Consider the following 24931-nt stretch of genomic DNA (forward strand, 5'->3'; position numbering starts at 1 on the left):
AGGACATGGAAAACCTGCAAGAACTGCGGGACGAGATGCAGGCTCTGCGTCTGGAGGTCGCCTCTCTAAAGCACGACAACACCAACCTATACGCGGCAGTGGCCCGTGATGTTGCTGCCTCAGCTTCTGAAAACACAGTAGCCCACTCCTCTACCATGAAGTTCGATGGGGACCCGAGAAAACATATGGAATTTTTGAACCATTACAAAATCCAGTTCATGTACAGGCCGGCCCATTTCTTGCACGATAAAGCAAGGATAGGGTATATCTTGAGCAATCTGTGGGCAACGCCTTGGCCTGGGCTGCGCGTCACATATCTGCAAACAGCCTGCTATTGAACGATTTTAATGACTTTGAGAAGGTTTTTCTGGAGACGTTTCAATCCCCCAATCAGGTCTCAAAGACCCAAAATCAGTTAATGGCGATCAGTTAGGGTTCTCAAGACCAATTGATGTACATTGGACGATTCCGCCAGTTGGCCACTGACGCCCAGTGGCCAATTGCTACACAACAAACTTTGTTTAAGCAAGGACTACATGAGGAATTGAAGGATGAGCTTGTGCATTTCAGGGAACCTCAAGATCTCAACGCCCTGGTCCTACGCAATGAACACTGACTCGCTGAATGTAGAGGTGAACGAAGGAGAGTGCAACAGATTCCACCTATGTGGCCAACCTTGCCTCTCCATCTTCCATAGCCTCTGAGCCCCAAAGTTAACCAATGCAGTTGGTGCCATTCGGGGTCCTTCGAGATAAAAAAAGAAACAGAGAAGGCCGAATCATTTATTTTTGTACTGCAGAGGATCTGGACATTTCCTGGGCACTTGTCCAGTCCGTCCCCTTAGGATGACGGAAATCTAATCGGCTTGCTGTCCGAGGGGAAGGCAATAACAAGCCCGTCCAGTATCTCGTCCTTTCCTGATGTTACCCAGGGACTGATGCCTACGTCACGTCTCCTGGTCCTGGAGATCCAGCTATACAATCCCAAGACACTTCGGACCATCACCACTATGGGATTGCTGGATTGCGGTGCATCTGGCAATTATATTGACCAGGCATTTGCAACTTTACACAGAATCCCGTTAATACAGAAAGAAAGCAGAAAGCCCGGCACCAGTAGCACTAATAGATGGACCATTGATTTCCTCAGGCCCTGTCACCCATCACTGCAGGGAAGCCTTTGAACGTTGGAGACATCATATACAGGGAGCCTTGCACACCGTGACCGTCTGTACTGATCACCGCAACCTGCAACACTTGCAATCCTTGCCATGCCAGAACAGCAGCCAGGCCAGATGGGCATTCTTTTTCTCCAGTACGATTTTCTTCTCACCCATATTCCTGGTTCTCCCAACGTACCTGCTGATGCCTTGTCCAAATCTTTGGACTCCAACGCTGATCATAAAGACTACCCTGCAACCATGCTCCAGCAAAAACAATACATAGTACCATTCAGTCCTTTTTCGATCTTGTCCGGTCTGCCACAACTACAGGTCCTGCGGTTATCCGTCTCTCGACCCAAAAGGACATCCATATCAAGGGCAGTTTGATCTTCTATCACAACCAGTTATACGTACCTACGCATGAGCTCCAGAAACAGATCCTGTTTGGGTTCCATGATACCCCCAGGCTGGACATAGAGGTCAGAAGACCACCCTGGAACTGGTTTCCTTTATCTTTTGGTGGCCCGGAAATACACAACCAGGTGGCTTCCTACGTACAATCCTGTCCCATATGTGCCCAGTCCAAAACATCTCACCAGAGAGCTATCGGCCTGTTGCACCCCATCGAACAACCACACAGACCTTGGCATACCATCGCTCTCGCATTCATCGTGGAACTCGAGATATCCGATGGCAACACCTGCATAATGGTGGTGTTGGACTGCTTTTCCAAAATGGCTCACTTCGTACCCTTGAAGGGTCTGCCTACTGCTGTACAGATGGCCAATGTATTCCTCCATGAAATCTACCGCTTACATGGTCTACCCACTAAGATAGTTTTGGACCGTGGTTCGCAGTTTATTGCTAGTTTCTGGTCACAGCTCTGTACACATTTAAAGACACAAAGAGGACTCTGTTCCAGCTATCATCCCCAAACTAATGGCCAGACTGAGAGGACCAACCAGACTCTCGAGCAGTATCTCTGTTGCTACGCCACCGCCACACAGGACAACTGGTCCTCCTGCTTGGGCATGGCAGAGTTTGCCTATAATAATTTGTGGCATTCCTCCATCCGGAATTCGCACTTTCTGGTCACCTATGACCAACATCCTCGTCTATCCCCCTGGAGACCACTGTGGACAGCAAAGTACCTTTGGCGGATGGCCTGATGGGACATGTCCAGCGTATCCATCGGCTTACGGACTCCATCCTACAAACCACCAAGGCCTGTGCCAAGCAACAAGTCGATAGGCATCGTCATCAGGAAACGCTGTACTGGAGGGGGGACCAGGTCTGGGTGTCTTCGAAGAACTTGGCATTATGCAACCTGCCTGTCAAGCTAGCTCCCTAGTACTTGGGTCCTTTCAAGGTTCTAAAGAAGATCTCATCAGTAGCTTACAGACTCTGCTTACCTGCTGCTTGGCGCATTCATCCGGTGTTCCATGTCTCCCATGTCTCCCTTCTGAAACCCTTCATCCCTGATCCCCTATGGTCGCCAGCTCGCCCGGCCATCCCCGGTTAATGTCAATGGTTCACCTGAATATGTGGTCAGGTCCGTCTGTGATTCCTGCATATGCAGAGGACGTCTGTTCTATCTGATTGATTGGGATGGTTATGGTCCTGCTCATCGTACATGGGAGCCGGCCTCTCAAATCCACGTACCACACCTGGTCCGGTTGTTTCACCTGCGCTACCCCTGGAATTCTGCTGCTATGTTACCCCCAGGGGGGGGCAGTGTGCTATATATGCTGCCACCATCTGGTGCTGCACCGCCCGCTCCACTCACATGCTGGATCCTGGCGTCTGTACTTCCGCTGGTGTGGGCAGCTGCGCCAATGTCGACGGGTCATGGGATGCATGTGGACACAGGATGGCACATACAGTGGTTTCTGGATGGTACCCGCAGGGCTAGGGATCCCTTTGGGGTCAGGACTATGCTATGCCGTCATCACGACGCATCCCTCTGGGATCTGCTCACGTGACTCCTTTCTGGGCGGCTGCTTTGGGTTTCCCAGGAAACCTCTGATGCCGGAACAGTACCGTGGCCAGGATAAAAGGCTGTCTGTTTCTCTCCCCAGTGCGCCTTAACACTCCTATGAACTGGTCCGTTCTCCTGCTGCCTCTTGGTCCTGCTGTGGTTCCGTGCAGCTCCTTGTTCTTTCTCCCTCGTGCTACTAGTCCTTTTGCCTTGACCAATTCTGCCTTGTTGCACCTTTCTTGTCTTATCTACCTCTTTTCCTAGTTACTTCTTTCTCTTCTCCCTCTTTTTCTTTCACTTTGTTTCTTGAAACCTGTCTGGCGTCTTGCCATCTTCTATGCTGCCTGGTCCAGTGGGATCCTTGTGGCCTCACTGCCTTTGCATCACGTTAATCCGGGGAGCATTTGAGCCTGTGTTGTGGGGGAACCGGTCCCCAACCTTATCCGGTTTCACATCTGCCTGGACTGGAAGGCTACTCGCACTGACCCCGATCCATTCTGGAAACCCCACGAGTCGGGTGCCTCCAAGAAGAAAAATAAGGGAATCATGCAATCAGGAACCGGTAAGCAACGCCCCAGTGATCTGGCCCTTGACAAAAGGCAAGAATGGCAGATTCACTGTGAAGGTAAATATTTGTACCCTAACTTTTTTCACTTTAGCATCCTTTGATGTTAAAACTTCACTAAACATATGCTCATCATTTAATGAAACGTGCTTGGTTTTTACTATGGTAAGTGAATTGGTGCTGGTTGGGGATTTTCTTTCATTTTGGACATTTCCTCTGTTTAGTGCCGAAAAAAAACTTTTTGATTGTGATAGCTTGAGCTGAATGTTAGAGTGTTGACTTATGATATTCAAAACTGGATGTATGAAACAAGTTATTACTTTTCCTTCCAGAATGTTTGAGTTAAATTTGATCTCACCCTTTTAGACTTTATATAGCAATGCTATTTTGACATTCCACTGATTTCTTGGCCCATGTTTTGCAAAATTTCAGTGTTAACTCTAGTTCCTTGTGTTGCATTTGGTGTCAAACAATGGACATTTGATTTGTGAGCACAGAATTGACTACAGGCTTTCTAGATTTCCAAGATGTTATTTCATTTTGTCTCTTTAGGCACGTTTTACACTTGGAATATTCACTATATTTCCTGGCTTCGGAGCAATTCCACCTGGGGCGAACCAGAGCATTACAGTGGAGTGTTTCCCAGACCAAACGGGCAAGAGTGAGGAGACACTGGCCATTGAAATATCAGATCGAGACCCTGATGATCACCCAAATGGCATCCCATATAAGCTACTGGCAGAGTCCTGTGCACCAGGTAGGTTGTGATTGCATTGCAAAACTATCACCGATTCTGACCTATAGAAGGAGCCATAGACTGTTTTAAAACTGCAGTCACAGTCTCACTTAGTAATTTATTTATTTTAAATTCTTTTTATTGGCATTTATAATCAAACATTGTTACAGAAATTACCATTAAGCGTTCGTTCCTAGCATATTGAACTTATAATCAGTGCAGTCTGCCATCATAATAAATGAATAAACAAAGTCAGTCAACAAAGAAACATTTTCCACAATCTCACTTAATAAATAATCTCTAACAAATATTTTTTTTGATAGTTTCCTTTTTACAAAACAATATGTATCTAAAACTTTGGTCATACAAGGAAAAGCAAGAATATAAATACATCTATTCCGCAAACTCAACATCACAGTAAAAGATACTTTGGCAAAATACATGGTTTGTAGTCATAAATGCAAAGAAATTAGGGCAGAACTTGCTCTTCTTTACCCCTTTCTGACCATGCATATACTAGTTCGGAGGGAAAAGGAGGATGGGGTATAGAGTAGTGTTAAGGGGACCTATTCCCCCGTAAAGAAAGAAAGCAGACATTTGTGGGTTAAAGAACAGAAACATCGCTCATTTTTCGCAAAATGGGCAGTTTACATTTCTGATACAATAAATAAACAAAGCAATGTGTTACTACATACTTTACTATCGCTCAGACAAGCGAGCATCTTACAAAGTGATATATAACTAGTAATGCTATCAGATTGAGATGAAAGCAGATAGAGTAGGGGAAATATTTCAGGCTGCAAGTGCCCCTGTCAAGAGTAAAAAGGGTGTCCTTTAGAACAAAGATACAAAACAGAACACAATACCAAGACAATGAGAGGGAGGAGGATCACAGATGCCAATTCAGTAAAATGCCAGGGCTGGCAGAAGTGACATCACGCACCAGATGCGACCACAGGAATTGATATCACATGTTTAACCTTATGATCTAACAAGAAGAATACGTCTCGTGGAAAGCAAATAAAGGGTAGTGGGACTTATCATCCCAAGCAAAAAGGTTGATATAGTAAGCCCCCTTACATATACAGGTCCTCAGGAGCTTGTGTAACCTGTGGAGCAAGTGACCATATGAAGGGGGCCCCAGGTTTAAGGGTAAGACCTTGGGGGTCCATTCTGTGAATCTGGCATTCCCTTATGAGCGAGAAATACCCATAGGAGCATCCTTCTCTTCCGACTCCTTGCCCAGTGGCATTGGATCAGAAGTAGGTCTAATGTCCCTGTGATCCTGGGTGCCTACAGCTGTTGCTGATTATATTTCCATACCTGATAATATCCAGCATTATTTCAAGGATTGTGTACTTGTAGATGGTGTAGAAACCTCTGCTATCAGGGAGGCAGAGGCCAGTCGAACTGTGGTGGATTTAATTTTTAAACTCTGAGGCTCTGGCCGGAGCTCTTTTGATGCCCCCTAAGTTGATTGATAGCCTGCTCTTAACATCCCAGTAATGTCTGTCACTCCAAAAGTAAATGGAGGAGTGATGGGAATACCTTTAAGCGTACAGAGTAAAATTCCAGGTAGCGTTCTGCTGGGAAATGACTTCAGTCTTATGTCTTGTGTGGGAAACTGGAGAGCAACTGTATACTAGGTCTCAAACAAAGAAGCCTGGAGGGGCGCTAGAGCGCAGCCACTGGATCTAGTTGCAGGCTCTAAAGCTCTGCATTCCCCCATAAATAACCAGTGAAATTTAAGAATACTGATGGCCGTTTTGCCACACAATTGTCCCACCGGTGTGTGGTATCAACACACAAATGTCATGGTGGAGGGTCCTGTCCTAGCAAAGTACTCAGCAAGCTAGAAGGGGCAGGCTGGTGATGACCGACCAAGCCCTAGAAACAGCGGCAGCCTGTAAAGAAGGACACTGCAGGGCCTGGCGTAAAAGTTGCTGCTTCAGCAAAGCTGAAGGTACGGAGGAGGACTGGCAAGGGGCACAGGCCACGCTGACTGGTGACTGGGTGGCAGGAGATGCCTGCATGTATACAGGCTTATGGGCTACCGGGGAGGCGGTTGATCGCCCCTACCCCCCTCACATAGCAAACCGGTAAACATCTCTGGAAACTGGGCAACAGCCATTATCACGCTCAGGCTGGGTTGGGCAGCCGAGAGCCAAACAGGCAAACAACAGCAGTGGAGGAGACGCCACTTGCCCCCTGGAAGGAGCGTCTGTGGGACCCTGCACCCTGTATTGGCTCGGGTGAGAATCGGGGATGGTATGGTGGCGATCCCATACTCCCTCTTGGGCGCTGGGTATAGTCAGTTTGGTCGACTGGTTTGTCTATGGGCTCGAACCCCCTGGTGGTGGGTAACATTTATTGGAGACAGCCCATGGAAGCCAACAACCTTGAAATCAAAGGCTACCCTCTGTGCGGGCAGTGAAGTTGGAGGCGTTGGGGGGCGTGGCCAACAGCCATGTGAGGAAGACATCCTCAAACCGGGCTCCTGCAGATCCGACATTACGACACCCTGTTACTTGATGTATGTGTCCCAAAAAAGACTAGAAACGCATACAGAGCTGCACGGTAACCTGGAGTAGCTGTGGAGCGAAGGGGAAGCTGAAGCCTACCGCATGGAGGCAGTTGTGCCGAGATGTGAGCATGATGAACACTGGCTCTGTAATAAAGAACCCCCCTGGAACAGGAACAGTGACCTTTCTCCCTATACAGGGTGGTGCACCAGCTAGATGGGGGTGCACAGACCCGTAGCGAGACAGCCTGGCCCTGGTTCAGAAGAGGAGCCAGGTGGGTGCCTTAAAGGAGCAAAAAGGGTGAAAGAAGTGTTCCTGCTCTCAATCAGTGGCAAACTAGTGTGGCGTTTTGAACAGAATCCACCAAGAGCTTCAGAGACAAAGTCCCAGGGCACTCTGAGATAGTGCCTTGCAAGGAGTGCGGTGACACGGTATTGGCATACAAGGCAACATTCTGTGACCAAAAATCTGTTGGAATCTTAAAGTTTCAAAAATCAGTATTTGTTGCCACTAAATCGGTAGGTGGTAGGACTGCTTAAAAAGCGGTATCCTGCCGCCTAAATTGGGAGGGTTGGCAAGTATGTTGTAGCTGCCAGAGAGAGGGGCGTTGTGTTGTGCAGCTATGCTGAAGAAATAGCATATTGCACTTGCAGGTGGGTGGAAGTGGCGAGACTCGCGCAGGGCGGGGCTGAACGTGCGGTTTCCTCCCGGCTCCTGGCGCAAGCTCCCACCTGCCAGAACTCATTAGGAGGAGTGGCTCGCATTGCTTCAGCGGCTCCCCCCAGCATGTAGATAACGGGCACCGGGGAGCTGAGATACCGTGAACCATGTGGCTGTTGATATCCAGAAGTGCTGGAGCGGATCTCACGGGCACCTCTGACAGTCTGGGGAGGATGCACTGGCGCACTGGTCTGCTAACTGCTGCCAGTAAGAACACACCATTATAAAAGCAGCAGCTTGGACACATCCCCACTGAAGAACGTTCCTCGGATTCTATGTACTTGCGCACCCTGCAACCATGGCTGGACAGGCTGCTAAATCCAGGCCAAAAGATTTTTTTTTTTTTTTATTTTTTTTAAATCGGTATTTGTTGCCACTAAATCGGTAGGTGGTAGGACTGCTTAAAAAGTGGTATCCTACCGTCTAAATTGGTAGGGTTGGCAAGTATGTATTGGACTACTGGGAAACCGTACAATAGCAACAGTAGTGGGCTTGCTAGGACAGGCAAGTCTGGCACGCGCACATCGAATTGGTCGCTCAGAAGGACACGGACACCCGCAAGGGTGGTACATATCCCGGAAGTCCGAGTACACGGCTGACATCACGGGACATACAGTAAGGGATGGCGTCCAGGAAAAACAAGAATAAAAACAAGCAAGCCACCTTGGACATCTATCAGATGAGGAATCTGCTGGAGAAAAATCCATAGAAAGAACATTACGGTAAGGCCATTTCTCCTTCACAAGGAATTTTGCTAGCTCCAAGAAAAAATCAGGCTGGCCTGAGGGTGGTGCCAGACCTGTCTTACCTCAAGCTATGCTTACCCCTCGAGAAATTCAAGATGGTGACACCTGCTCATATTGCTGAGTCTCTCTCTGCAGGGACTCGCCATGTGTGTTGGATCTGAAGGAAGCACATCTACATGCAAAGATCTGGCAACCCCACAGACCATTTCTCAGATTTACAGTAATGGGGAAACACTACCAAAACAAAGTCCTGCCTTTTGGAATAAATGCAGCACTGAGAGTGTTTACAAAATGTATGAACTTGATTGCCAGCATTTTGAGAAGAACATGTCTATCCTTATTTAAATGATTGGCTTGTAATAGCGGAATCCCCAGAGGAGGCTATACAGATCCTGCAAGCCTTGACAGACATTTTGTTCTGCCTGGGCTTTTCTATCAACACAAAGAAACCAGGGAATCCAAAAAGTCACGGAGGCCATAGCGGGCCACGAGAGGGTCAAGAGCTCTGCAGAGCCCTGTGCTGTGTGTTGCCCGTTGGAATTGGGGAACACAGATGTCTCCCATACGCCGCCGACAGCTGCAGGGAAGTCTGGAGGAAGTGAGCGCTGCTCACCGGAGCTCCCAGAGAGAGAGAGAAGAGTGAACGAGTACCAAAGAGTAAAACCAGCGCACCCGGAGGAGTGGCCACACACCAGTGAGTGACAGGGAAAGATCACTCGGGCCGGGGGGCTCCAGGGCATGGTATGTGTAACGGCAGATGCTGGTCAAGTAAAAGTATGCAACAAATGGGTCTGGAGACCAAATGTGAAATATTGAAACACGAACGAACAGCAAAGTATTTACCAAGCTATTGAATACCAAACTAATGAAAGGAACTTGCAATATATATAAAATGCTGCATGAATGAAAGGAAAGTGATGAAAAGTTCAAAACTCATTGAAACCAAGTAAAAAGCCTTTTTTTGTAATTGAGTGAAAGTGCAAATCAACACTAAGCAATTAATGAGAGGCTGAGTGGCGAATGAAAGGTACTGGAGAAACTCGGTGGTATAGGGTGTAAGCAAGGTGGTGACAACAAGAGATACCACAAAGTAAAGTGTGTACGCGTCATATGTTAAGAGATTGAAAAGGCTGGCAAAGTAATACAAAAGTGTGCACAGACCAATGACACAGTTGCAGAAGGAAACAAGGAAAGTCACTGAACATTACAAAATGCCATTGGTTATTGGTTGTGTGGCCTGTGATGGGTGGACCATGTGGTCCGACAACTGCGCCTTGACCGAATAACCCCTACCTAGAGCAAACCCAGAAGAGTCAAGAGGCTGAAGTGGTTATGCCTAATAAATCTTCAAGAGAATGAAAGGAAGGTGGATAAAGAGAGCTTATGAAAAGCCTGAAAGTAGATTTGCTAAGAAAGTTCAATTGACAGTGCATTGAAAGTCAAGAGAACTGTGTTGTCCTTGGGGAAGGGTACCCCAAGGATATTTCGTGGACCTCTGCTGAACTTGGGGAAGGGAAACCCATGGCCATTTTGTGGAACTGTGTTGAACTTGGGGAAGGGATCCCTGCAGTCATTTTGTGAAACTGTTTTGAACTTGAGAAAGGGGAAGCTGAAAACAAGCCAGGAGCTGGAAGAAGCTCAGAACATTATTTTGAACACAGTTATTTTGGTTGCTGCCATCCCCGCACACTGCATAGTTTTAGTTGTGAGGGCAAATATAGTTTTTGGACACAGACAGACTTTTGAGTTGAACTTACTGACACAGACTATCCTTAGTTTCTTTAGGTAGGGAAATCCCACCTTAGCATAGGGCAAGTTAGGCCTTACTCGATCCTGACATTTAAAAAATAAACCTTTGCTTTTAGGAAAAAGTGAATCTGGTGTCTGTGTGCTTCATGATGGCTTCACAAGATGCATTTGGTCACTACTTGGAATTGGCAGACAAGCTATCAGTCGTACAAGATAACAATTCCAACAGCACTGCATGAAGACCTCCGGTGGTGGATTTGTGCTCCCCTTCATCCAAGTTCGCATTCGGTTATGATGACTAGGTACTCCACGAAGGAGGACAAATGTGATTCAAGCAGCACGCAACAGCTCATACTTTGATTGTTTGTGCAAGTGTAATAATTTCAGCCCTGTTCGGAATCGTCCATACAGTATGGAGGAAAGGGGATGGGACAGAGGAGTAAGAAAGTTACTGACTGTACCGACTACCGTCCTCAATCCCCTTTTCTTCACCCCCCCAAATAACTGTAGTTAGGGCTATTGTCCTTGACATGCTTATAAAGAGGAACTGAGGTGTGACGGCGAGGGGCAGCGTTAATGTGCGCAATCATACCCAAAATTCTTCATCAAACATGTAGGCTTTTGCACAATGATTTTAAACTTGTACTGTTAGTAGTTGTTTTCTTTTTCAGTTTTTAAAACTAGTATTTTTAAAGGAACTTTGTTTTGTGCTGTGAACAGAGTGCACAAATGATTCCATTGTTTCAATCTATAATCAAACTAATAAAGACAGTTCTCTATATTTCTGTTGTGCTGCAATATTGTATGTTTTGTTGTACTAAGATTTGTATTTGCAGTATTTTTCTTTGATACTGTGCATCCCCCTAAACCCTTGCATTAAAAGCAAATTGCCAAGAACAACTAAAACTTTGAATGTAAAGTCTCACACATCACTCACTCTCTGAGGTCTACTCCAACAAGCCCTTGCACTGCCCTCTGGGGATATTTCTGTGGCCTCACTTTACCCACGTAGTAATCATTGGTAGCCTATATAAATCCTTTCTCACAGGGATATGGTAAACACACATGTACATTTAACAATTACATCCTTCAGTACCGCACTGAAAGGTCAAGGGTGCTACAACTGTATTGTCCTTTTTTATTAAATGGTGCTTGTCATTTTTGATGTGGCCTCATCTTTCCTGTCTCCTGGTTCCTTTGTAGCATTTGTGACTGAGGACATTGCCTCCATTTTTGAGGAGCATCGGATATGCAAGACTATGAACCTGTTCCAGTGCACACAGCCCCTGGAGTGTGCTGGTGTCTATGTGGAGGAGGAGAACAGGTTTATTTTCAACAATGTCCTGGTTGGACGGCAGGCAACAGCACGCTTCAAAATCATGAATGCTGGCAAGGTGCAATGTGATGTGATCCTCGCTATCAAACCTGTTTCCAACAAGGTAGGAAGCCAAAAGGATATTGGGGCAGATCTAAAATTGGGAAGGGTTTTAAGTGCAAAGTGAAGATTGAAATGATGTGAAATATCGGGGGAAGAAGGCTGTTGGGGGCCTCGGGGGAGCCTGTGATTGGAGACTGAGACAATCATCAAGAATTTGGGGGGAAAATGGAATTGAAAGGAACCTGGGTATGGAAAATCATGAGTTGGGGAAAGGTTGTAGAACAGATGATGGTAAGGCAGGGTATTAAGCAATGGTGCATGTGGGGGGTGGGAATACTACCATTAGGTGCCATTAAGCATCACCTAACAGTTCAGAGCCAAGAAAGTGCTCTTAAGGAGGGTGGAGGGTCACCTAATGGGCAGTATTCCAACCCATGTAAGCAACTGAGGCTTTTAACTACTGTGCGAAGAGGGCAGACTTGCACCATGCACAAAGGCCATCATTACAGTTTTTGGCTGTAATTACAGCAGGTAGCACCGGTACCATTGATTCCGGCATGTGTTTGCCAGTAGGGGCCAGAACTCCCGCAATGTCAGGTTACTGGCATTTGTTCCGGAACAGGGAATGAGCCCTAAAGCCTTTTTGCTGAGGCTGCAGCATCCAGACTGTCAGGATCGCCTTCTTAGGTTGCCCTCGTAGTGTAGACGTAGAGTTCTACCCTACAATGTAACCCTGTGTCTGGATATAAAATAAACCAGCACCAGGGATCTATTGTTTGGAAGAATGGACCCAAACGGCGCGTGGCAGCAGACTCCCTCGTGTGCGACAGTATGCCAGTTGAAAACAGAAAAGCCTTTTTGTGTCGACGTCACAAGGAGCAGAAATAGCTGTTACAATATACAAGAAAAACAATCCTTAATACTTATACCAGGGACATCAAGAACAGAAACATGAAAATAGGACAGACACTCTTACCATGGGATTGTTGACATGAATTCCATGGGCAACCAATGCTCCAGTAAGACCGCCAAAGTACAGGGGTGTAGGACTATTCCCGCCGGTACGCATACGCCTAAGGGTCGGCAGTACAATCCCCGACGAAACGAGGACGCTCCTACCTCCGCCCCTGATGGTACCACGGCAGTCTCTAGTCCGTACCGGGGAACGGAGAGGAGTAGTGTACCGGCAGTCTTGATGAGGAGCACTGGTCAGGTGGATCCCAAGCGGGAGGTTTTCCTAATGTCCACGTGCGAGGATAACCCAGGTTGATCAAGTTGAGAGGCAGTGGCAATCCAGGTCGGTAGTTGAGAAAAGTTCTGAAGGCAAAAACATGAGACAAAGGCAAATCCTGGGCGAGGTCCGGTCCGGCAACAATTAGCAGTGAGGCAGAACGGGGTTAGTTCCGCAGGAGGACTGGAAAGAAGACAGGAGCGGGTGAGCAGAAAGCGTGGGGGAATCGCCCCGACAAGAGGTACTCAGAGTGCAAGATAGCAGGGCCAGACAGGAAAACAAGGGTACAAAGAACAGGGGAACAAGAATATTCGCAAGGCACGTATCAGACTCCAAATTCAAAATCAGAAGCAACGAGTTTACTGCAGGCTAGAGTTTTATCAAGTCGTGATCACATGACCTGTACGTGCGGCTGCCATGGTGCGGGTCGACGTCGCTGCCCTAATCTCCATGGTAACCGCCAATGCAAAAACCCTGAAGGACGAGGTTGTACCAAGTTCCTATGGCCGTGGATTAAGCCTTTAATACGAGGTAACCGAGTGGATCGTGACCGCTGATGCAATGTAGCCTGATCCCGTTTTCTCTGAGACTGCGGGGGCGGCGCTAGCCTATTTACAATCCTGCGGCTCCCGGGCCGATTCCTGACACAGACAGCATTGCCATGGGTGTCTATTTGCACATGCACTCTAACGTGAGATTCTTGCTTACAACGATGTAACCACATTTCTCCAGCATGGGGTCTGGCATGGATTCACATGCTCATGAATATTCCCGGTCGTCAGGATGTGAATCCTCGGTAAAAGAAAAAACAGCTTCACTTTTGCTTGAAAACTGTATTTTCCTCTAACCTAATCACTGTCCTCTGGTTCAGACTGCTCAATCCAATGACAGTCCTCTCCCTAAGCTCCACCACTGGTGCCCATCTTCATATTGTTACCACGCATTTCAGTGTTGGGAGTCCTGCTCTCTGAGCTATTTTCCTAATATTTAGAGTTTTTTGGTAAAATTTGAAGTTTTGACCTTTTTTGGATTTATCGTTGGACCAGATGTCGACTACCGGCAGTGGAGATCCGCTGTTGGTGAAGATACTACATGGAGGATCTTTCATCGTATCAGAGAAGGACCAGGCTTGGGCCTACTTCGCGCCTTTTCCATGACCGAGGAGAAGAGATGCCTCTTCAAACTCTGTGCAAAATATGGACTAAGGGACGGTTCGTGGAGGATCAACACCACAAATGCCTTTACTGCCTGCATCCGGACTATGATGAGTAGGGATGCAAGGTCTGCTGTGGTTTGTTGAAAAAGACCAGGAAGGATCGCTACAGCAGGCTGGCGGCATGGTTAAAATCGGGTAAGGCCCCTGACTCGGCCTCTGGGCATGGTCATGCTTCCCCCAGAACCGGCCGGTCCCATGATTGAACTCCCTCAGAAAAGAGGTTGAGGTCCCATCCACAGGGGGTCCAAAAGAAGACAAGGCCACACGCCACTGATCCCACTGGGCTTGCCGCTGGAGCGTGTCCCAGTTTGGGAAGGACAAGGTCGCCATCGCCGACCACATCCACGGTGAGCCTACCATTGAGGGGTGGCCCCTCTAAGAGAGAGTTTTTACCTCCTTCGAAACTCTGCTTTCCATCGGCAGACAAGGTGACGAAGAAGAGATCCAAAGTGGTCCCTTCACTGCCTCTATCCGCGACACCGTAAGCATCAGCGTCTCAACCAGCCAAGACAACACCATCATCAACATCGTCATCAACGGCCACGACCCCATCAACAATGACTGTTGTTACCACTCCGTCGACGACCACCACTACTACTTCAAAGGTGGGGCAAACCATGAGGGTGGTGCCCAGAGTCACAGCAATGGCTGCTCCATGAGTGTCCCTACCACCATGGCATGAGGTAACTGCTGTGGTTTTGTCTAAGACCCCTGAAAGGGGGACAGCAGCCGCTTCCCCCCAGAAGTCCCAGGAGAAGGGAAGGAGTGTAAGGCGCATATTACCCCTGGAAGGGGTACAGAACAAGGAGCTGAACCAAGTGTGCCAGTGCACATCTATACTAGCTCCGATGAGTATGACGTCCTGCCCGATGGCTACTGTTTGGACCACGAAGGGGGCAAGGGACCATTGTTGGAAGGTGGGTCATCGTGGGGTGAACCCCATCGTCTACCTCTCCAGAAGAGGCATACCAGCCCAGAGCTTTCCCCTCTCATTCCTCCTGCACTACAGCCCAGGGATGTTTCGTTGCACATTATGACTATGCTGCACACGCTTTTATCAGAAATTCAGCAGAGTCTGCCGCCCACACCGGGCCCTGCACAGTCAAGAAGTCGTCCCAGGATGGCTTTCTGGAAGCCCTTCAAGGTGCAAACGGAAGTCAAATGACCCTGCTGGTCCAGGGCACCAATCGACAACACCGCTACCACCACTTCCACCTCAGGGCATTGACCCCAACAGGGGATTCTGCCACGCAGAGACACAGACACAGCGTCTACGGTGACGGACACCGACGAGGCCGATGACTTTGTGCCAGCGGATGGAGAGCCAGCACGTGTGGATGACCAGCACTGGGCCTCCTCGCTGGATGTGGTCAGCTCCTTCCACTCAATGATGTCCAGGGCCTCTGAACTTTATCAACTGGTGCCTGAGGAGACGAGAAAGGAAGAGGTTCCTTTATCAACGTCATGCGTCCAGGCGGTAGACCATCATGTCTGTCCCCTTATTGGACACGATCTGGGATGAAGGCCTAGTGCTGTTGAAGAATCCCAAGCAGGACGGGCTCAAGAAGAAATACAGAGGACCGGACTCGGCCCCCAAGTGCTTGAGGTCCCAGCCTTCATCTGACTCTGTGGTCTCAGCCACAGCAAGGAAACGCTCTGAGAACCTGTTGTCTTCGTCCATGGTACGCCCGGACCAGGAGGGGAAGAAGCTGGACGCTATGGGGAAGAGGATTATCTATACAGCAGCCAGCACCATTAAGGCCGCTAATGCCCTGGCCATTTTGTCCCGCTACGACTGGGAGCTCTGGTATAAGATGGGCCCTATTCTGACTTCCTACCTGATAACAAGAAGGCAGAAGCGGTTGTGCTGTTTCAGGGACGGGGAGTGGCCTCAGACCACGCCATCACAGGGGCAGTGGACATCGTGTACACCCGATTCCGTCAGATGGGAAACAGTGTCACTTCATCGACAGGGATGGCTGAAAGCCACCAACTTCAGGCCAGACGTTCAGTGTAAGGTGTTGGACATGCTATTCAATGGGGAAAACCTGTTTAGCAAGACGGTCGACAAGTCTCTTCAAATCAGCAAGACTGACTCCGAGAATGCACGTTCGCTGGATACCCTTCAGCAGCGGAGGTCATCATCTTTTCGTTCTTCGAGAGGAAAACCCGGCAGGTCCTCCAAGGGCTACACCATCCCTTATCGGCAGCCTTCCCGCTCCACGACTCAAGAGGCATACAGAGGCCGCTTGCAGGCATACTGTAGCGGAGGACAGCATCAGCGTCGCATGCAGGGCAGAGCCCAGACTCCAAAACAGGCCTGAGCCGGCCATGGACTCGGCCCCCACTTGTGCACCCCAGTGGGAGGCCGGCTGGGGAGGATCGTCAACGCATGGCAGACCATCACAATGATAGATGGGCAGGGGATGTTCTTGGACAGGTACACACCTTGGTGTTCCAACGCAGGTGTCCTTGTATCCCTGCTATGGCTCAACAAGAACAGCACGTGGCGCAGCTGCTGCAGGAAGATCACGCCTTGTTAAAAAAATGGGGCGATAGAACCCTTCCCCAGCACCTCCGGGGTCTCCAGATACTTGATGGTCCGAAACAAGAAAGGAGGGTGGAGGCTGACCCTGGACCTGCGCCACCTCACCAAGTCATTGAAGTCCCAGAAGTTCAGGATGGTCACGTTGCAGCACGTACTCGGCCAACTGGAGAAAGGTGACTTTCTAGCGTCCCTGGACCTGGAGGATGCTTACTTCCACATCCCCATCCATCGAAGCACCGCAAGTTACTACGGTTCATGGTCCAGGGGCAACACTATCAGTTCAAGACTTCCCTTTGGCCTGAAATCAGCCCGAGGTTCTTTACAAAGTACTTGGCTCAGGTGGCGGTGCATCTTCGTCTCAAGGGCATCCACGGCTACCCTTACCCTGACGATTGGCTAGTTTGATCCTGCTCCCATGTTCTGGTGAGCCAGCACACGGCGAGGACCATGCGTTTGCTGACGGATCTGGGATTTTCCATAAATTATCCAAAGTCCTACTTGGAGCCATCGCAGAACCCTCTGTTTCTAGGAGCCTGACTCAATGCAGTGACTTGACTGGCATCTCCTTTGGAAGAGAGAGTGGTAGCCATCCTATGGATGGTACAGCACCTGTCTTCGACATGGTCGGCTACTGTGAGGGCAGCCAAGACACTGTTGGGCAGGATGTCCTCCTGCATCAACCTCGTCCTCCTTTGCAGACTACAGATGAGGCCTCTCCAGGAGTTTCTGGATGTAAGGTGGCTGCAAGTCTCGGGATCCTGGACCGGCGAGATAGCCCTCAACAAGGAGTTCTGACGAACAATACAGTGGTTGGGCGTGCGCTCTCATCTCAAGCAAGGGGCCCAATTTCAAGTCCCGCCTTACTAGGAGACCATCACCACGGACGCTTCTCTGGAAGGATGGGGAGCTCACCCCAGACAGTTGCATGCCAGATGCCTATGGCTGTCAGAAGAAAAGACTCTTCGAGGGGATTGGGTCCTCCGACGTATTCCATATCTATGACATGTAATCACCACAGCTGTGCTGCTTCGGAAACTTTTTTCGGCGTCTGCGTCCTGCGTCGATGACGTCGATGCGCCGTCGTCGAGGACCTCCTCCGACGTCCGACGTCATCCGATGTGATAAGTAGGACGCACGACGCTCGTAGCCTCAGTTCTGTTTTTTCCGCGAACGTGTTGCTTCGTGAATCTCGGTTAACGCCTCGACTCTTTGGAGTTCTGTTCTTCTCGGTTCTTCGAACCTGTTCGTTTTGTGAAAATCCTTCGTGTGAAGATGTCTTCTACTTCGTCTTCGACCCCGCGTCCGGGTTTCAAGAAGTGCAGGGAGTGTGGGTCCAAGATGTCGGTGACGGACTCGCACGACGCCTGCCTCTGGTGCCTCGGGGAGGCCCACGACACGGATGACTATCGACTGCCAGTCGCTCACGTCCAAAGCCTTACGCGAACGTAAGAAGAAGTTGTCGGTAGGTCGGGTGTCCAAGCCCCGGAAGTCGAAGTCTGCGGGGCTTTCGACGGATGATTCGAGGGGTGACTCTCCGCGTCATCGTCGGAAGTCTCGTGGGTCTCCTTCTAGGAGTCGGTCTCACCACCCCTCAGCCTCTTCGAGGCATTCTCGGAAGCGCCGACACCGGTCGTCTTCCAGGTCCTCTTCGGAGGACTCTGCCCGGCACGTCGCTTACCCCACCAGCCGTGCGACGCCGGAGGAATGGGCTTCCTTCGGGAAGAAAATGCTGGCGATTCTTGAGTCGCAGGGTACTAAGCCGTCCGCGCCCCCGAGTGGGGTCGGTCGTGAGAGGTCGAGAGACACCGCTCGCAAGAGTGGTCGGCACGAGTCACGGGAGAGGTCCCGTTCGGACAAGGAGACTCGTTTTCGACGTACCCGTTCCAGGTCCCGGTCCTCGACACGTTCGAGACCGTGTGCACCTGTGAGGTCTTCGAGGAAGACATCGACGTCTGAGGCGTCGAGGGCGTCGACAGGCTTTCTCGAGGCTCCGGCTCCGAGGAAGTCGTCGAAGCCGTCGACGCTCAGGTCGTCGAGGGACACGCTCGGGGCTCCGGCTTCGAGGGCTGTGTCGACGCCGCCGATGCTGGCGGCACTGCATCTGACGTCGACGCCGATTTCCTCGACGCCGATCCTCTCGACGCCGATGCCTGTTCTCTCGACGTCGGCGCCGATTCGCTCGACGCCATCGACGCCTTTCGTGTCGGAGGTACCCCGTGGCACGGGGGAACCCCCTAGGAAGGCTCTGGTTAAGAGCAAGCACTCTCGGGTGCCTTCTTTTCGCCACCTGGAATATATTTCAGAGGCGGATGAGGATTCTGATGGCCTGGTTCCTAGTCAGGTTCCAGATGAAATTGTCTCGGGCCATAGTCAGTTTGACGATTTGAGGCAGTCACTGCATGATGCCAGTGGACTGGACACCTCTCCGGAGGTGGAGTTTTGTAGGCCTGAGCCTGGCTCTCATGCCGATTCCTCGTACCGGCGCCTTATGGCTAGGGTTTCTGAGTACTTGGGATGGTCTGCTCCCCCAGAGGAGTTTGTGCAGGATGATCTGACGGACATCCTTGATGTTGGTCCCCCAACTGACCCGGTACTGCCGTTCCATATGGCTTTACAGAGAAGGGTGGCGGCGACTTGGACTGCTCCGGAGAGTCTCGCGGCGGTGGGCAGATCCTTGTCACGAAAATACCGTCCAGCCAGTAGCGACCCCTGCTACTTGACCAGGCACCCCACTCCGGAGAATTTGGTGGTGCAGGCGTCCACGGCCCCGGCAAAGCAGGCGTCGTACCCTACCATCCCTCCTGATAGGGACGACAAACGTTTTGATGGCTGGGCGAAGAAAGTGTTTTCTTCTGGTGGTATGCGGCCAACTCCATTTGTGCCTTGTCTCGTTTCACACACACTCTGTGGAACTGTGTTTTGCTTTAGCGGCTGAACATATTCCCGAAGGGGACGAACGGGATGGTTTCCTTGCTATGGTCCAGGATGGTAAGGATGCCATGTGTGAGTCCGTTCAGTCGGGTTTGGACTTAGCTGAATGCGTCAGTAGATCCATGGCGGCGAGCAACGTGATACGCAGGTTTGCGTGGTTGCGGAAGTCGGGGTTTGCTCCTGATGTGCAGTCCCGGCTTCTCAACATGCCCTTTGACGGTGAACACCTTTTTGGCAGCAAGGCTGACGAGGTTGCAGACCTCAAAAGCTGCAGCGAAGTCGTTGGGCGCTGCAGTTCGCCAACCTCTGCCTTTTCGTCCTAGGGGACAGCAGTGGAGGGGTGGTTCCTTTCGCTATTACTCGTCCTTCAGTAAAGCGAGAGGAGCTGGCAGTCAAAGAGGCCAACGCAGGGGTACCAGAGGTGGACGACAGGGTACCCGTGGTGCCAAGGCCGCTCGGGCAGTTGCCTCTTTACCCTCAGGTAACGCTGCTGCCGCTCCCACTCAGTCATGAGGCCATGTCCGATGGTTCGCCGGTTGGGGGAAGGCTGGCGCAGCATCTTGTAGAGTGGCAAGCCATTACTTCAGATGTGTGGGTTCTGGAGATCATAACCCATGGCTACTGTCTTCCCTTTCGGCACAGGCCTCGCGACAATCCACTGGGGAACCTCTCGTTGCAGAGTCCGGATCCGCTCCTTGCGCAGGAAATTCAAGCCCTGCTGGAGAAAGGCGCCATAGAACTGGTGCCTGTAGCGGAGAGGAACAAGGGATGGTATTCCCCTTATTTTTTGATTTTGAAGAAAGACGGGGGATTGAGACCCATCATGGACTTGCGCGGTTTGAACAAACTCCTCAGGAGGGACAAGTTCAAGATGGTTACTCTCTCTCAAGTCCTCCAGGCCCTTCAGCTTCAGGACTGGTTGGTGTCACTCGACCTCAAGGATGCTTACTTCCATGTGCCGATCCATCCCAAGCACAAGAAGTACCTGAGGTTCGCGGTTGGCGACTCGCACTTCCAGTTTCGGGTCCTGCCGTTCGGATTGACCTCCGCCCTGAGGGTTTTCACCAAGCTCATGGTGGTGGTGGCAGCGCATCTCAGGCAAGGGGGGATTCACGTCTACCCCTACCTGGACGATTGGTTGATCAGGGGGAGCTCTCCCGAGCAAGTCCTGGATCATCTGTCCGTCACCTGCCACTCCCTTCACAGGCTGGGCTTCTCCCTCAATTTAAAGAAGTCCCATTTGACGCCAACACAGCGGCTCCAGTACATCGGAGCAGTGCTCGACACTTCCCTGGGGCAGTGTTTTCCTCCCCAGGTGAGGGCTCTTCACGTTCAGCAGATGGTGCACGAGTTTCAGCATGCCCAGATGCTCCCAGCGTTCGAGTTCTTGAGGTTGCTCGGCCTCATGGCATCCTGCATTCTTCTGGTGCCAGAGGCTCGCCTGCGGATGAGATCTTTGCAGTGGGCACTCAAGACGCAATGGTCGCAGTCCTCCGGCAGGATGTCGGACCCGGTTCAGGTGCCGCCCTCGGTCGCCCGGGACCTTCTGTGGTGAGCCGTCAAAGGCAACTTGATGAAGGGGGCTCCATTTTGGCTTCCCTGGCCGGAGGTGACGATCGTGACGGATGCATCCCTCACGGGATGGGGAGCTCATGCCAACATGCTGACAGTCAGCGGTCGTTGGTCTCCGTCGGAGTCCAGACTCCATATCAATCTGTTGGAGCTGAGGGCCGTCAGGCTAGCCCTGAAGGCTTTTCTGCCGACTGTGCGAGGAAAGAGTGTCCTGATCCTGACGGACAACACAGTGGCCATGCACTACCTCAACAAAAAGGGGTGGGCAGGTTCACTTCCTCTGTGCAGGGAGGCGATGCAGCTCGAGTTCTGGGCCATCCAGCAGGAAGTTTCGATCTCGGCAGTTCATCTGGCCGGAGACGAAAACGTGGCGGCGGACGCTCTGAGCAGGCAGAGCGCGATCTCTCATGAGTGGGAGTTGGCTCAGGAGATTCTCCTGGAGATCTTCGCCCTTTGGGGGACCCCTCAAGTGGATCTCTTCGCCTCCTGTCAACCGGAAGTGCGAAAGGTTTTGCTCACTGGAATTTCCTCCAAAAGGAGCCTTAGGAGACGCGTTTGTGGTGGAGTGGTCATTCCCGCTGCTGTACGCGTTTCCTCCAGTCCCCGTCATCCCGCAAGTGCTGCGGAGGTTACGGAAGTTCGGTTCCCGGATGATCCTCATTGCTCCGGCGTGGGCTCGGAGGACGTGGTACCCGGACCTTCTCGACTTGTCCATCTGCCCTCCACGTCGTCTTCCCTACCGAGACGATCTGCTCTCACGAGAGGGGGGTCAGGTTCTCCATCCAGAGGTCAGATCCCTCAACCTTCACGCTTGGCTTCTGAAAGGTTGAGGTATAAGGATTGGGACCTCCCTGAAGACGTGATGGAGGTGTTGCTTTCGGCCCAAAGGCCCGCAACAAAGTCTCTGTACCGTTGGCGTAAGTTCTGCGACTGGTGAAGAGTTCAGAATGTGGATGCTTTTGCATGTGACATCCCCATGGTTCTGTCCTTTTTACTTTCTTTGGCCCACAGGGGCTTGCAAGTGGGTACCATTAAAGGTTACCTGGCGGCGCTGTCCATCTTTAAGCGCTCGTCTGAAGAGTGTTCTTACTTTAAAATCCCTTTAATTTCACAGTTTTTGAAAGGGCTCACTAATGTGTTCCCTCCGTCACCTTTCCTGGTGCCCGGTTGGGATTTAAACCTTGTTCTTAAGTTTCTTATGGGTGCTCCGTTTGAGCCTTTACATTCTTGCCCTTTGAGGCTGTTAACTCTGAAAACTGTGTTTTTAGTTGCGGTTACTTCCGCTCGCAGAGTGAGTGAGTTACAGGCACTTTCAGTTAAGCCACCCTTCACTGTATTTCACAAGGACAGGGTTGTCCTTAGAGTTCGTCCTTCTTTTCTTCCGAAGGTAGTGACGGAATTTCATTTGGCCCAGAAGGTTGTTCTTCCGGCATTCTATCCTCCTCCGCATCCTGGTAAGGAAGAGGAGAGGCTCCATAGGCTTGATCCTAGGAGAGCTGTAAGCTTTTATGTTTCACGCATGTCCCGGGTCAGAGTGGACGATCAACTCTTTATTGGTTACGCTGGAAAGCGTTTGGGGCAAGCTGTGACGAAACAGACTTTGTCTCGCTGGATTATTTTAGCCATCTCGGAGTGTTACCGCTTGGCGGGTAAGGACCCCACCGGCTGGCTTGCGGGCCCATTCTACCAGGGGTGTGGCTGCATCTACTGCCCTGCAGAGGGGTGTTGCTATTTGCAACATCTGTGATGCAGCCACCTGGGCTTCAGTACATACATTTGTACGTCACTATTCCCTCGATTCCATCCGAGGACAGGATCTGGCCTTTGGCAAGGCGGTCCTTTGCTCTTCTATTTGATTGACTATTCTAAATGTTGATTCTAAATTCTTTCTCTCCTCCTTGCTCTGGTACTGCTTTGGGAGTCTGTCATAGATATGGAATACATCGGAGGACCCAATCCCCTCGAAGAACAAGTTACTTTCTTACCTGGTAACGCTCTTTCGATGGGATGGTCCGACGACGTATTCCATATCGCTCCCGCCCTGCCTTCCCCTCTGCAGAATTTCTTTTGCGATTGCAGCTTACGTTCCGCAAGGCTTTGTGTCTGACTGGCAGTTGACTAATGTCACACGTTCTGGGGGAAAAAACTACAACTGAGGCTACGGGCGTCGTGCGTCCTACTTATCACATCGGATGACGTCGGACGTCGGAGGAGGTCCTCGACGACGGCGCATTGACGTCAGCGACGCAGGACGCAGACGCCGAAAAAAGTTTCCGAAGCAGCACAGCTGTGGTGATTACATGTCATAGATATGGAATACGTCGTCGGACCATCCCATCGAAAGAACGTTACCAGGTAAGAAAGCAATTTGTTCTTCACATCTATGTCCTGAAGCTCTGGGCCATCAAGTCCTTCCTGCCATCACTGAGAGTACCTTTACTGACACTACCACCACCACCATATTCTACATCTGAAAGCAGGGCGGGACACGCTCTTTGGCGCTCTACAGGAAGGCCCAGGATCTGTGGCACTGGGCCATTAGTCAGGATATGTTTCTTATCCCTTTTCACCTGGCGGACACCAAGAACTCCATTGCAGACTCACTCAGCAGGGAGCTATGTTCTTGCCACGAGTGAGGGCTTCGCCAGGAACAGGTGGATCTTCTATTCCACAAATGAGGTCAACCGCAGATCGACCTTCTGCGTGACTGCAACGAATTTGAACCGTCAGAAGATCCCCAGCAGGTTCCCGCAGCCGAGGAGCATGGGGGGGATGCTTTCTCATTCCTGTGGGAGAGACTTTTCCTATACGTTTTTCCTCTGTCCCACTCCTCATACGTGTGATCAACACACTCAGACAGTGTCACTGCAGGATGATACTCGTTGCTCCGGCGTAGCCGCAGCAAATCTGGTATCCAGACCTGCTACATCCATCGGCTGCACTGTCCATCAGACTGCCACTACTTCTGGACCTTCTCTCCAGAGAGGGTGGGGCGATTCTGCACCACGACCCAGCATCATTGAACCTCATGGCCTGGCTCTTGCAGCCCTAGAGTTTGGAAATTATTCTTTATCTGCGGAGTGTAAGGACATCCTGGCCATCTTCAACTTTGCCGTGCTACGGCCATAAGTGGAAGCGTTTCTCTGTGTGGTGCTGGGCTCAGAAGATTACCCCTATGCCTGCCACAGCCCTGCAGCTCCTACCATACCTGCATTCCTTGGCCAAGGCTGGACTGGCTCACGCCTCTATCAAGGTGCACCTGCCCGCCATATCGCTTTACACCAGGGCAACAGGTAGGCCTTCTCTTTGGACGCACAGACTCTTCAAGGAATTCCTCAAGGGACTCTTCAGGGCTTTTCCTCCGGTAAAGGCTCCTGCCCCGGCCTGGAAACTCAATGTGGTTTTGACTAAGCTCATGGGGGCACTAAAGTTTCTATCGTGGAAGACGGCTTTCCTCGTGGCGATCACCTCGGCCAGCTGAGTCAGGTAGATCCAGGCCCTGTCGTGCAAGCAGCCGTACTTGCCCTTCCAGGCTTCAAGGGTGGTACTGCATACACACCCCAGCTTTATGTCGAAGCTGCCGTCTGAGTTCCACCTCAACAAGTCTTTGGTGTTGCCTGTCTTCTTCCCAAATCTGTCGTCGCCAGAGGAGAGGGCCTTGCATTCATTGGACATTGCTCATGCCTTGAAGTTTTACGTCGCTCACACAAGCTTTCGGAAGACTACTCAGCTGTTCATCAATTTTGGACCTGTGATTCACAGAAAGGCCTTGTCGAAGGCTTCCATCTCCAGGTGGCTCTCCCACCGCATCATGCATTGTGATCGACTGGCTAGCAGGCTGCTGCCGGGCCGGCCGAGAGCCCACTCCACCAGAGCC

General features: G+C 50.7%; 1 protein-coding gene across 1 annotated transcript in view; it reads left to right on the plus strand.

Annotated features, from left to right (window-relative positions):
- Nucleotides 1-24931, plus strand: part of HYDIN (HYDIN axonemal central pair apparatus protein) — a 3273799-nt gene that overhangs the window by 2518396 nt on the left and 730472 nt on the right. The window contains exons 59-60 of the mRNA XM_069654775.1: nt 4258-4462; nt 11382-11617. Coding sequence (XP_069510876.1) covers nt 4258-4462; nt 11382-11617 — 441 coding nt within the window. The remainder of the gene's footprint in view (nt 1-4257; nt 4463-11381; nt 11618-24931) is intronic.

This window comes from Ambystoma mexicanum, chromosome 1p, assembly GCF_040938575.1.
Source record: "Ambystoma mexicanum isolate Mex_15411 chromosome 1p, UKY_AmexF1_1, whole genome shotgun sequence".
Classification (NCBI taxonomy): Eukaryota; Metazoa; Chordata; class Amphibia; order Caudata; family Ambystomatidae; genus Ambystoma; species Ambystoma mexicanum.